Source organism: Heterodontus francisci, chromosome 29, assembly GCF_036365525.1.
Source record: "Heterodontus francisci isolate sHetFra1 chromosome 29, sHetFra1.hap1, whole genome shotgun sequence".
In the NCBI taxonomy this organism is placed as follows: domain Eukaryota; kingdom Metazoa; phylum Chordata; class Chondrichthyes; order Heterodontiformes; family Heterodontidae; genus Heterodontus; species Heterodontus francisci.
Window position 1 is genome coordinate 4,196,213 of NC_090399.1, and position 14,021 is coordinate 4,210,233.

The 14,021-nt window shown below is 49.7% G+C and overlaps 1 protein-coding gene across 1 annotated transcript in view; it reads left to right on the top strand.

Moving 5' to 3' along the window:
• The window catches only part of LOC137346074 (complement factor B-like), a 92,856-nt gene that overhangs the window by 31,247 nt on the left and 47,588 nt on the right, over nucleotides 1–14,021 (top strand). Inside the window, exons 12-13 of the mRNA XM_068009367.1 lie at nucleotides 4,757–4,871; nucleotides 6,734–6,887. Coding sequence (XP_067865468.1) covers nucleotides 4,757–4,871; nucleotides 6,734–6,887 — 269 coding nt within the window. The remainder of the gene's footprint in view (nucleotides 1–4,756; nucleotides 4,872–6,733; nucleotides 6,888–14,021) is intronic.

The following is a 14,021-nucleotide window of genomic DNA, read 5'->3' on the forward strand; positions in this document are numbered from 1 at the left end:
CCTCGACAGGATCCACGCTCGAACACAGGGAGAACCCAAGACATTGTCAGAACCTCGACAGGATCCACGCTCGATCACAGGGAGAACCCAGGACATTGTCAGACCCTCGATAGGATCCATGCTCGATCACAGAGAGAACCCAGGACATTGTCAGAACCTCGACAGGATCCACGCTCGATCACAGGGAGAACCCAGGACATTGTCAGAACCTCGACAGGATCCACGCTCGATCACAGGGAGAACCCAGGACATTGTCAGACCCTCGATAGGATCCATGCCCGATCACAGGGAGAACCCAGGACATTGTCACAACCTCGACAGGATCCACACTCGATCACAGAGAGAACCCAGGACATTGTCAGACCCTCGATAGGATCCACACTCGATCACAGAGAGAACCCAGGACATTGTCAGAACCTCGACAGGATCCACGCTCGAACACAGGGAGAACCCGGGACATTGTCAGAACCTCGACAGGATCCACACTCGATCACAGGGAGAACCCAGGACATTGTCAGAACCTCGACAGGATCCACGCTCGATCACAGGGAGAACCCAGGACATTGTCACAACCTCGACAGGATCCACGCTCGATCACAGGGAGAACCCAGGACATTGTCAGAACCTCGACAGGATCCACACCCAATCACAGGGAGAACCCAGGACATTGTCAGACCCTCGACAGGATCCACACCCAATCACAGGGAGAACCCAGGACATTGTCAGAACCTCGACAGGATCCACACCCAATCACAGGGAGAACCCAGGACATTGTCAGAACCTCGACAGGATCCACACTCGATCACAGAGAGAACCCAGGACATTGTCAGAACCTCGACAGGATCCACAGTCGATCACAGAGAGAACCCAGGACATTGTCAGAACCTCGACAGGATCCACGCTCGATCACAGAGAGAACCCAGGACATTGTCACAACCTCGACAGTATCCACACTCGATCACAGAGAGAACCCAGGACATTATCAGAACCTCGACAGGATCCACAATCGATCACAGGGAGAACCCAGGACATTGTCAGAACCTCGACAGGTTCCACACTCGATCACAGGGAGAACCCAGGACATTGTCAGAACCTCGACAGGATCCACACCCGATCACTGGGAGAACCCAGGACATTGTCAGAACCTTGACAGGATCCACAGTCGATCACAGGGAGAACCCAGGACATTGTCAGAACCTCGACAGGATCCACAGTCGATCACAGAGAGAACCCAGGACATTGTCACAACCTCGACAGGATCCACGCTCGATCACAGAGAGAACCCAGGACATTGTCAGAACCTCGACAGGATCCACAGTCGATCACAGAGAGAACCCAGGACATTGTCAGAACCTCGACAGGATCCACGCTCGATCACAGAGAGAACCCAGGACATTGTCACAACCTCGACAGTATCCACACTCGATCACAGAGAGAACCCAGGACATTGTCAGAACCTCGACAGGATCCACAATCGATCACAGGGAGAACCCAGGACATTGTCAGAACCTCGACAGGATCCACAATCGATCACAGAGAGAACCCAGGACATTGTCACAACCTCGACAGTATCCACACTCGATCACAGAGAGAACCCAGGACATTGTCAGAACCTCGACAGGATCCACGCTCGATCACAGGGAGAACCCAGGACATTGTCAGAACCTCGACAGGATCCACAATCGATCACAGAGAGAACCCAGGACATTGTCAGAACCTCGACAGGATCCAGGCCCGATCACAGGGAGAACCCAGGACATTGTCAGAACCTCGACAGGATCCACGCTCGATCACAGGGAGAACCCAGGACATTGTCAGAACCTCGACAGGATCCACACCCGATCACAGGGAGAACCCAGGACATTGTCAGAACCTCGACAGGATCCACACCCGATCACAGGGAGAACCCAGGACATTGTCAGAACCTCGACAGGATCCACGCTCGATCACAGAGAGAACCCAGGACATTGTCAGAACCTCGACAGGATCCACAGTCGATCACAGAGAGAACCCAGGACATTGTCAGAACCTCGACAGGATCCACAGTCGATCACAGGGAGAACCCAGGACATTGTCAGAACCTCGACAGGATCCACGCTCGATCACAGAGAGAACCCAGGACATTGTCAGAACTTCGACAGGATCCAGGCCCGATCACAGGGAGAACCCAGGACATTGTCACAACCTCGACAGGATCCACGCTCGATCACAGAGAGAACCCAGGACATTGTCAGAACCTCGACAGGATCCATGCTCGATCACAGGGAGAACCCAGGACATTGTCACAACCTCGACAGTATCCACACTCGATCACAGAGAGAACCCAGGACATTGTCAGAACCTCGACAGGATCCATGCTCGATCACAGGGAGAACCCAGGACATTGTCAGAACCTCGACAGGATCCACGCTCGATCACAGAGAGAACCCAGGACATTGTCAGAACCTCGACAGGATCCAGGCCCGATCACAGGGAGAACCCAGGACATTGTCAGAACCTCGACAGGATCCAGGCCCAATCACAGGGAGAACCCAGGACATTGTCAGAACCTCGACAGGATCCACGCTCGATCACAGGGAGAACCCAGGACATTGTCAGAACCTCGACAGGATCCACGCTCGATCACAGGGAGAACCCAGGACATTGTCAGAACCTCGACAGGATCCACGCTCGATCACAGAGAGAACCCAGGACATTGTCAGAACCTCGACAGGATCCACACCCGATCACAGGGAGAACCCAGGACATTATCAGAACCTCGACAGGATCCACAATCGATCACAGAGAGAACCCAGGACATTGTCACAACCTCGACAGTATCCACACTCGATCACAGAGAGAACCCAGGACATTGTCAGAACCTCGACAGGATCCATGCTCGATCACAGGGAGAACCCAGGACATTGTCAGAACCTCGACAGGATCCACGCTCGATCACAGAGAGAACCCAGGACATTGTCAGAACCTCGACAGGATCCAGGCCCGATCACAGGGAGAACCCAGGACATTGTCAGAACCTCGACAGGATCCACGCTCGATCACAGGGAGAACCCAGGACATTGTCAGAACCTCGACAGGATCCAGGCCCAATCACAGGGAGGACCCAGGACATTGTCAGAACCTCGACAGGATCCACGCTCGATCACAGGGAGAACCCAGGACATTGTCAGAACCTCGACAGGATCCACACTCGATCACAGAGAGAACCCAGGACATTGTCAGAACCTCGACAGGATCCACGCTCGATCACAGAGAGAACCCAGGACATTGTCAGAACCTCGACAGGATCCACACCCAATCACAGGGAGAACCCAGGACATTGTCAGAACCTCGACAGGATCCACGCTCGATCACAGAGAGAACCCAGGACATTGTCAGAACCTCGACAGGATCCACACCCGATCACAGGGAGAACCCAGGACATTGTCAGAACCTCGACAGGATCCACACTCGATCACAGAGAGAACCCAGGACATTGTCAGAACCTCGACAGGATCCATGCTCGATCACAGGGAGAACCCAGGACATTGTCACAACCTCGACAGGATCCACGCTCGATCACAGGGAGAACCCAGGACATTGTCAGAACCTCGACAGGATCCACACTCGATCACAGGGAGAACCCAGGACATTGTCAGAACCTCGACAGGATCCACGCTCGATCACAGGGAGAACCCAGGACATTATCAGAACCTCGACAGGATGCACGCTCGATCACAGGGAGAACCCAGGACATTGTCACAACCTCGACAGGATCCATGCTCGATCACAGAGAGAACCCAGGACATTGTCAGAACCTCGACAGGATCCACGCTCGATCACAGGGAGAACCCAGGACATTGTCACAACCTCGACAGGATCCATGCTCGATCACAGAGAGAACCCAGGACATTGTCAGAACCTCGACAGGATCCACGCTCGATCACAGGGAGAACCCAGGACATTGTCAGAACCTCGACAGGATCCACACTCGATCAAATAATCTCCTCTGTCCACCAAATTCTGTGGACATCATCCTTTGGCTTTCTGTCTTTGGAATCCAGCCCACTCACTGTCTGGTACAGATTCTCACCTGATGTAATACATTCTCTTGGTAATGTAGCCTCACACCTCCCTCTTCCCAAAGCCTTGACTATACTGATATCAGCAGAGGCAGTCTATTCTTTGCTACCCTTAATGCTTTCACCTCGTAGATTTCGAAATATTCGCTGCAGTTTAGAACAATGAGAAGTGCCCTGATTGAAACATATAAAATCCTTTGAGGGCTTGACCGGGTAGTGTAGACAGGCTATTTCCCTGGCTGGAGAGACTGGACCTAGGGCTCCTAGACTGAGGACCAGGGGCCGATCATTTGGACTAAGATGAGGAGGAATTTCTTCACTCAGAGAGTTGTGTATCTCTGGAATCCTCTACCCCAGACAGCTGTGTGTGTTCAATTAATGAGCATGTTCAAGATTGTGATCCATCGATTTTTGGACATTAAGAGAATCAGGGATATGGAGGTTGTGCGGGAAGATGGAGTTATGGTGGAAGATCTGTCATGATCTTATTGAAAGGCAATATGGTTGATTGTCATTCCTCTTTCCAGACTCGTGCACCCCTCACCTCCCTCACTACTTCCTGTGGTCCTCTCCTCCGTTTGCTCCGCCTTCTCACTCACTCGCTCGTTCTCTGATACCTAACCCACCTCGTGGGTCCGTGCCTTCACCTGGACATCGACGGACAGTAACTAATGCAGCTCTCTTCCCCACAACAGGGCACTGGAACTTGCAGTGGCTCCATCGTGTCAAACAGCTGGGTCCTGACAGCTGCTCATTGCTTAAAGGGCGTCGAAACCCAGAAGGACATCAACAGGATTGTGGTGGAAGTTGGTGAGGCTGCCTTTTGCACTTCTGGTGCTGATCTACATGATGGGTTGAATGATTCAGCATGGAAGTGGTCTTGGGAGGGAGAGAGAGAGAGAGAGAATCAATAACTTGTTTTACCCTCCATTCCGCTGTGGACACACAAATGGGGCGGGTGTGAAACTGGCTGTTTTGCGTCACCCCTCCACACACGCCCATCAAAGACCAATTTCAAGAGGCCTCGTTTCAAGATTAGTCACGATGCTAATTGACTCTTTTAGCTCTGGTAAACCACTTCCTTCGATGGGCGAGAACGTATAATGTGTTAAGAATAAAGCAGTTGACCCAAAGCCGAGTGGCTCCATTGCAGCGCAGTTACCTGCCCATGGATGGGACAGTGGATACAGGGAGATTGTTTGCACTGTGCGGCCGCCTCTACCATTGGAATTGATGCTGAAGCTTCAATGTCAGTTAGTGTCAGGTTTAGCCAGGTGTGAGCTGGGGTTCAGTGCGTAGCTGTCTCTCTCTCTCTCTCTCTCCCCTCCGAAGCAGAGATTTGTGCATTCAAGTCCCACTCCAGAGATTTAACACATTACCCAGACTAGCACTCCCCGGTTCCAGCACTGAGGGAGTGCTGCACTTACCATGTGTGTCCGGCCCAGCCCGACCCGACCTGGCCCAACCCGAGCCCGAAAGCCGTACCCTGAAGATGGGTCCGACCCGACCCGACCCGAACCCGACACATGTCGTCTGGTCCCGTCGGGCTCAGGCCGGGTACCAGGCCTCGAGTGTCAGCCATACCTCAGTGGGTAGTATACACTCCTGTGACCAACAAGGTGCTGGGTTTAAGGACTGGAGCACAGAAATCCAGGCTGAGGCTCCCAGTGCAGGACTGAGGGAGTGCTGCACGGTCAGAGGTGCCGCCTTTCAGGTGAGACGTTAAACCGAGACCCTGTCTACCTCTCAGGTGGATGTGGAAAAAAATCCCACGGCTGCTGTACGAAGAGGAGCCGGGGAGTTCTCCCTGTTTAATGATTATCCCTCAATCAATATCACAAAAATAGATGAACTGGTCATTATCACATTGTGGTTTGTGGGATCTTGCTGTGCGCAGATTGGCTGCATTACAACAGTGACTGCACTTCAAAAGAACTTCATTGGCTGTATGAGCACTTTGAGATGTCTGGTGGTCGTGAAAGGCACTATGGAAATGCAGAACTTCCTTTCTTTAACAGAGGCTCAGTACTTGGACTGTCAAATCCAACAATAACTGCCTGCATTTCCAAAGCGCCTTTGATGTAAAATACAATGAGGGAGCAATCTGTCCCCTTGCCGCTTTTAAATTCCCGCCTTTTGCGTTTAACACTTCCTCAGCTGAGAGGGTGCTTTACAGAAAGGGGAGAGAGTGAAAGAGAGAGAGAGAGAGTAAAAAGCAAAAGAGGGGAGTGTCAAAACTTTGTCAAAGAGGTGGGGTTCCGAGGAGGTTTTTAAAGGTGGGGGAAAGTAAGGGAGGGGGGGGTTTCAGAATGGAGTTGCCTTATTTTTTAGAGGTAATGGGTACAACTGGCTGGGAGTAACCTGCCCCAAGGAGCTTCGTGTAGGAGTGTTATCAGGCAAACGAGTTGGACACTAAGTCATAGAAGGAACAATTGACACCAAAAAAGCTGAGTCAAAGGTGTAAGTTTTAAGGAAGAGAGAGAGAGGCGGAGAGGTTTAGGGAGGGAATTCCAGAGCTTAGGGCCCAGAGCAGCTGAAGGCCCGGCCGCCGATGGTGGAGTGATGGGAATGGAGGGGGTGGGGTTTTGGGGGGTTGTGGGGGTGCGTCGGTGATGCTGAAGAACCCTCCAATGTAAAGAGTGACTCCTCTTTCTCCTGGTTTACTTACACAGGTGAAAGCCGCAAGATGATCTACGTAAAGGATGTGCACCTACATCCACGTTATGACCTATTGAGGCTGAAAGATGAGGGGATCAGCCAGTTTTATGACTATGATGTAGCTTTGCTTGAGTTGAAGGAAAAAATAGACTTTTCAAAATCAAACAGGTAACTGTGACTTCACTCTGTGGGGTAAATTAAGAAGAATACAGGATAATTGCTCTTGGGGAGACCATTCAGTCCATCCTAATGTGCCCATCCAGAGAAATTGTAGCTCCTTCCTCTAAAGCAACATCTGATTGAGTCATTTATGGCACCAAAGGAGACCATTCGGCCCATCAAGTCCATGCAGCTCTCCAGTCAGTCCCAGTCATCCCGCTCGATCCCCGTAGCTCTGCAGGTTTATTTCCTTCAAGTGCCCATCCAATTTCCTTTTGAAATCATTGAATGTCTCCACTTCCACCACCCTCGTGGACAGCGAGTTCAATGTCATTACCACCTGCTGTGTAAAAAACGTTCTTCCTCATATTCCCCCTGCATCTCCTGTCCAAAACCTTCAATCTGTGTCCCCTAGTCCGTGTACCATTAGTTAATGGGAACAGTTTCTCCCCGTCTAACTTACCTAAGCCTGTCATAATCTTGTAACCTGGATTAAATCTCCCCTCAATCTCCTTTTCTCCAGGGAGAACCCCAGCATTTCTAATTTAACCTTGTAACTAAAATCCCTCATCCCTGGAACCATTCTGGTAAATCTCCTCTGCACCCTCTCAAGGACCCTCACATCCTTCCTGAAGTGTGGTGATGAGAACTGGATGCAATACTCAGTTGGGGCAGAACCAGAGCTTTATAAAAGTTCATCAAAGCTTCCCTGCTTTTGTACTCAATGCCTCAATTTTGAAGCCCAAGTTCCCATCTGTTTTTCAAACCCACTCTCTCAATATGTCCTGCCACCTTCAAAGATCGGTACACATACAACCTCCAGGTCCCTCTGTTCCTGCACACTCTTTACAACCGTGCCATTAAGTATATATTGCCTCACCCTATTTCTTTTGCCAAAATATATCATCTCACACTTGTCAGTATTAAATTCCATCTGCCACCTCTCTGCCCATTCTGCTCACCTATCTATGTCCTGTTGCAAGCAATTTGTATCATCTGCACTGTTTGTTGCACCTCCAAGTTTGGTATCATTGGCAAATTTTGAGTTTCTACTCTGTATTCCAAGATCCAAACCATTTATATACAGATCAAAAAAAGCAGTGGTCCCAGCACTGACCCTTGGGGAACACCAATGTCTACCATCCTCTAGTCTGAAAACAGCCATTTACTATGACTTGCTGTTTTGGATAACTGATACCAGGATCGAATAGTTTAGTTTAGTTTAGTTTAGAGATACAGCACTGAAACAGGCCCTTTGGCCCACCAAGTCTGTGCCGACCATCAACCACCCATATATACTAATCCTACACTAATCCCATATTCCTACCACATCCCCACCTGTCCCTATATTCCCCTACCACCTACCTATACAAGGGGCAATTTATAATGGCCAATTTACCTACCAACCTGCAAGTCTTTTGGCTTGTGGGAGGAAACCGGAGTACCTGGTGAAAACCCACGCAGACACAGGGAGAACTTGCAAACTCCACACAGGCAGTACCCAGAATTGAACCCGGGTCGCTGGAGCTGTGAGGCTGCGGTGCTAACCACTGCGCCACTGTGCCAACCTACTCCAGGCTTTAACATTGATTACTCTACCAGGGAATAATTTCAATGTACTGATCATTCTTGGTGTGAAAAACCACCCAATATCAGAGCCAGATTGGTCATTAACCAGTTTGATCCTTCTCCTCGTCATGCAAAGCGTTTCAAAACGATTTTTCCCCATCTACCTTTTCCAATCCCCTAACTATATTGTGTCGCTCTATAAGATTAGCTTTCCAATCTGAACTGAAAAAGCCCAACTCTCTCCAGTGTATTCCGACTGATTTACACCCCGATAGAGTTTTGGACATTTTGGGAATCAAGCGATGGGGGAGAGGTTGGGGCTAGTGAGGGAAGGTGGAATTGAGGTAGACAATCAGCCACCTCATCAGCAATCCCTTGTGTCGAGCATGATGACTGGGTGGAAGTGAGATGTCAGTGTTGGCTGTGGGCTCGCAGATGGCTTACGAGCCCTATCTTAGCCTTGCAGCCTCTCCTACAATGAGGACAATCAGTTGGCGGCCAGTAAAGGTGGTGGCGGCTTGTTGGTTTGAACAGCTGCCCTCTCGTTCCGGCCATCTGGCCGTTCCCTCTCAGTAGCTGCTCTTGATGATTGGAGAGTCTTGACACCATTTTGGATGTTGGGTCACCATTTTTGTCGCAGTCGGGCGTCTGCTTCCCATGTGTTGATGTTAATAGAGCCGAGGCTTTGACATTGTCTTTGAAACGGTTCCTATGGCCCCGTGTGAACGGGCTACCTGGTAGTCTGGAGTCAGGCCTTCAGACAATGTGTCCCATCCAAATCAGTTGATGTGAGATTATCATGGCCCCTATACTTGGCATGCCTGTGTCTAGGAGGACACTCATACTTGTTCTTTTGAAGTCAGCCATGATCTTTGTTGAATGGGGCAGCAGGCTCAAAGGGCCGAATGGACTCGTTCTGCTCCCTTTTCTTATGTTCATGTGATAACCCCTTGTGGCATTTCTCTATAGAGCCACCAGTGGTGGAATACCTCACTTTAGCCTTGGTGACCAAAGCTAGACTCAGTGCTCAAGGTGTGGGTCTGACCTTGACCTGTGCACTTTGATTCTGATACCTTTACTTAGAGCTGATAAGTCACCAGGACCAGTTGGGATGCGTCCAAGGATGCAAGGACAAAATTAATAGTCACTTGGACAAGTGTGGAATAATTAAGGAAAGCCAGCCTGGATTTCTTAAGGGCAAATCATGTTTGACTAACTTACTGGAGTTTTTGTTGAGGTAACGGAGAGGGCTGATGAGGGTAATGTGGTTAATTTTGGGGTACATTGACTTCCAAAACACATACATAAAGACTTGTCTGCAAAGTTAAAGCCCTTGGAATGAGAGGGTCAGAAGCAAGGTGAACACGAAATTGGCTGAGTGACAGGAAACAGAGAGTAGTGGTGAGCAGTTGTTTTTCAGACTGGAGGAAGGTTTGTGATGTGGTTCCCCAGGAGTCAGTGTTGGGACTCTTGCTTGTCTTGATATATATTAATGACCTAGTCTTGGGTGGTCAGGGAACAATTTCAAAATTTGCAGATGACACAAAACGTGGAAGTGTTGTGAACTGTGAGGAGGATAGCGATAGATCGCAGCAGCACACAAACAGGCTGGTGGAATAGGCGGACATGTGACAGATGAAATTTAATGCCGAAAAGTGTGAAATGGTTCATTTTGGTGGGAAGAACATGGAGACAATACAGAATAATGGGTACAATTCTAAAGGGGGGGTGCAGGAGCAGAGGGACCTGCGTGTATGTGTGCGTAAATCATTGAAGGTGGCAGAACAGGTTGAGGAAGCTACCTTGGGTCCACAGTGACAGACAATCTGTCCCTTGCTGCAGAGCTCGATACACACATAGGGAAAGCAGCTAGCACCTTTGCTGACTTGCGAAACATATGTTGGATAACACCAAGCTAACCCTTAGGACCAAGCTGATGGTTTATAAGGCCTGTGTTCTCAGAACCTTGCTGTATGGCTGTCAAACATGGGTGACTTACAGCTACCAGGCAAAGAAGCTCGATCATTTCCATCTACACTGTTTGCGGCACATTATCCTGACAGGGCAAAATCACAAATGTGACAGTCCTCTCAAAGGCAGAGCTTCCAAAGTGTGTTGGCACCGATCAAACAGAGGCGGCTTCAGTGTATCGGACCTCATCCACAGGATGGAAGACGGTCGTATACTCAAGGACTTTCTGCATAGTGAGGTAGCCGGGACCAGACAACCAGTGGCGTGTCCAAAGCTCTGCTTCAAGGATGCTTGCAAGTGTGACACATAGACTTTAAACGTCGACTATCTCACCTGGGAGTCACTAGCTGGCGGAAGAGGGAAATGGCGAATATGGACCGGGTGTGATTCAGGATAGTGTGAATATGGACCGGGTGTGATTCAGGATTGTGTGAATATGGACCGGGTGTGATTCAGGACAGTGTGAATATAGACTGGGTGTGATTCAGGATAGTGTGAATATGGACCGGGTGTGATTCAGGACAGTGTGAATATGGACCCGGTGTGATTCAGGATCGTGTGAATATGGACCCGGTGTGATTCAGGATAGCGTGAATCTGGACCGGGTGTGATTCAGGATAGTGTGAATATGGACCGGGTGTGATTCAGGACAGTGTGAATATGGACCCGGTGTGATTCAGGATAGTGTGAATCTGGACCGGGTGTGATTCAGGATAGTGTGAATATGGACCGGGTGTGATTCAGGACAGTGTGAATATAGACTGGGTGTGATTCAGGATAGTGTGAATATGGACCGGGTGTGATTCAGGACAGTGTGAATATGGACCCGGTGTGATTCAGGATAGTGTGAATCTGGACCCGGTGTGATTCAGGATAGTGTGAATATGGACCCGGTGTGATTCAGGATAGTGTGAATATGAACCGGGTGTGATTCAGGATTAGTGTGAATATGGACCGGGTGTGATTCAGGATAGTGTGAGTATGGACTGGGTGTGATTCAGGATAGTGTGAATATGAACCGGGTGTGATTCAGGATAGTGTGACTATGGACCCGGTGTGATTCAGGATAGTGTGAATATGGAGCGGGTGTGATTCAGGACAGTGTGAATATGGACCGGGTGTGATTCAGGACAGTGTGAGTATGGACTGGGTGTGATTCAGGACAGTGTGAGTATGGACTGGGTGTGATTCAGGATAGTGTGAATATGGACCGGGTGTGATTCAGGACAGTGTGACTATGGACTGGGTGTGATTCAGGACAGTGTGAATATGGACCCGGTGTGATTCAGGACAGTGTGAATATGGACCCGGTGTGATTCAGGATAGTGTGACTATGGACCCGGTGTGATTCAGGACAGTGTGAATATGAACCGGGTGTGATTCAGGACAGTGTGAGTATGAACCGGGTGTGATTCAGGACAGTGTGAGTATGGACTGGGTGTGATTCAGGACAGTGTGACTATGGACCCGGTGTGATTCAGGACAGTGTGAATATGAACCGGGTGTGATTCAGGACAGTGTGACTATGAACCGGGTGTGATTCAGGACAGTGTGACTATGGACTGGGTGTGATTCAGGACAGTGTGAATATGGACCCGGTGTGATTCAGGACAGTGTGACTATGGACTGGGTGTGATTCAGGACAGTGTGAATATGGACCCGGTGTGATTCAGGATAGTGTGACTATGAACCGGGTGTGATTCAGGACAGTGTGAGTATGGACTGAGTGTGATTCAGGATTAGTGTGATTATGGACTGGGTGTGATTCAGGATTAGTGTGACTATGAACCGGGTGTGATTCAGGATAGTGTGATTATGGACTGGGTGTGATTCAGGACAGTGTGAATATGGACTGGGTGTGATTCAGGACAGTGTGAATATGGACCGGGTGTGATTCAGGACAGTGTGAATATGAACCGGGTGTGATTCAGGACAGTGTGACTATGGACTGGGTGTGATTCAGGACAGTGTGAATATGGACCCGGTGTGAATCAGGACAGTGTGAATATGAACCGGGTGTGATTCAGGACAGTGTGACTATGAACCGGGTGTGATTCAGGACAGTGTGAATATGAACCGGGTGTGATTCAGGACAGTGTGACTATGGACTGGGTGTGATTCAGGACAGTGTGAATATGGACCCGGTGTGATTCAGGACAGTGTGAATATGGACCGGGTGTGATTCAGGACAGTGTGACTATGAACCGGGTGTGATTCAGGACAGTGTGAGTATGGACTGGGTGTGATTCAGGATTAGTGTGATTATGGACTGGGTGTGATTCAGGACAGTGTGAATATGGACCGGGTGTGATTCAGGACAGTGTGACTATGGACCGGGTGTGATTCAGGATAGTGTGAATATGGACCCGGTGTGATTCAGGACAGTGTGAATATGGACCCGGTGTGATTCAGGATAGTGTGACTATGGACCGGGTGTGATTCAGGATAGTGTGACTATGGACCCGGTGTGATTCAGGACAGTGTGAATATGGACCGGGTGTGATTCAGGATAGTGTGACTATGGACCGGGTGTGATTCAGGACAGTGTGAATATGGACCGGGTGTGATTCAGGATAGTGTGAATATGGACCGGGTGTGATTCAGGACAGTGTGAATATGGACCAGGTGTTGTTCGGGATGAGTGTGAATATAGACCCGGTGTAATTATGGACTATTCTGAATATGGACCAAGTGTGTTTCAGGATTGGTGTGAATATGGACCGGGTGTGATTCAGGACAGTGTGACTATGGACCCGGTGTGATTCAGGATTGGTGTGAATATGGACCGGGTGTGATTCAGGACAGTGTGACTATGGACCCGGTGTGATTCAGGACAGTGTGACTATGGACCCGGTGTGATTCAGGACAGTGTGATTATGGACTGGGTGTGATTCAGGACAGTGTGAATATGGACTGAGTGTGATTCAGGACAGTGTGACTTTGGACCGGGTGTGATTCAGGACAGTGTGACTATGGACCCGGTGTGATTCAGGACAGTGTGACTATGGACCCGGTGTGATTCAGGACAGTGTGATTATGGACTGAGTGTGATTCAGGACAGTGTGACTTTGGACCGGGTGTGATTCAGGACAGTGTGACTATGGACCCGGTGTGATTCAGGACAGTGTGACTATGGACCCGGTGTGATTCAGGACAGTGTGACTATGGACCCGGTGTGATTCAGGACAGTGTGACTATGGACCCGGTGTGATTCAGGATAGTGTGACTATGGACCCGGTGTGATTCAGGACAGTGTGACTATGGACCCGGTGTGATTCAGGACAGTGTGACTATGGACCGGGTGTGATTCAGGATAGTGTGAATATGGACCGGGTGTGATTCAGGATAGTGTGAATATGGACCGGGTGTGATTCAGGATAGTGTGAATATGGACCGGGTGTGATTCAGGACAGTGTGACTATGGACCCGGTGTGATTCAGGATAGTGTGACTATGGACCGGGTGTGATTCAGGATAGTGTGAATATGGACCGGGTGTGATTCAGGATAGTGTGAATATGGACCGGGTGTGATTCAGGACAGTGTGACTATGGACCCGGTGTGATTCAGGACAGTGTGACTATGGACCCGGTGTGATTCAGGAC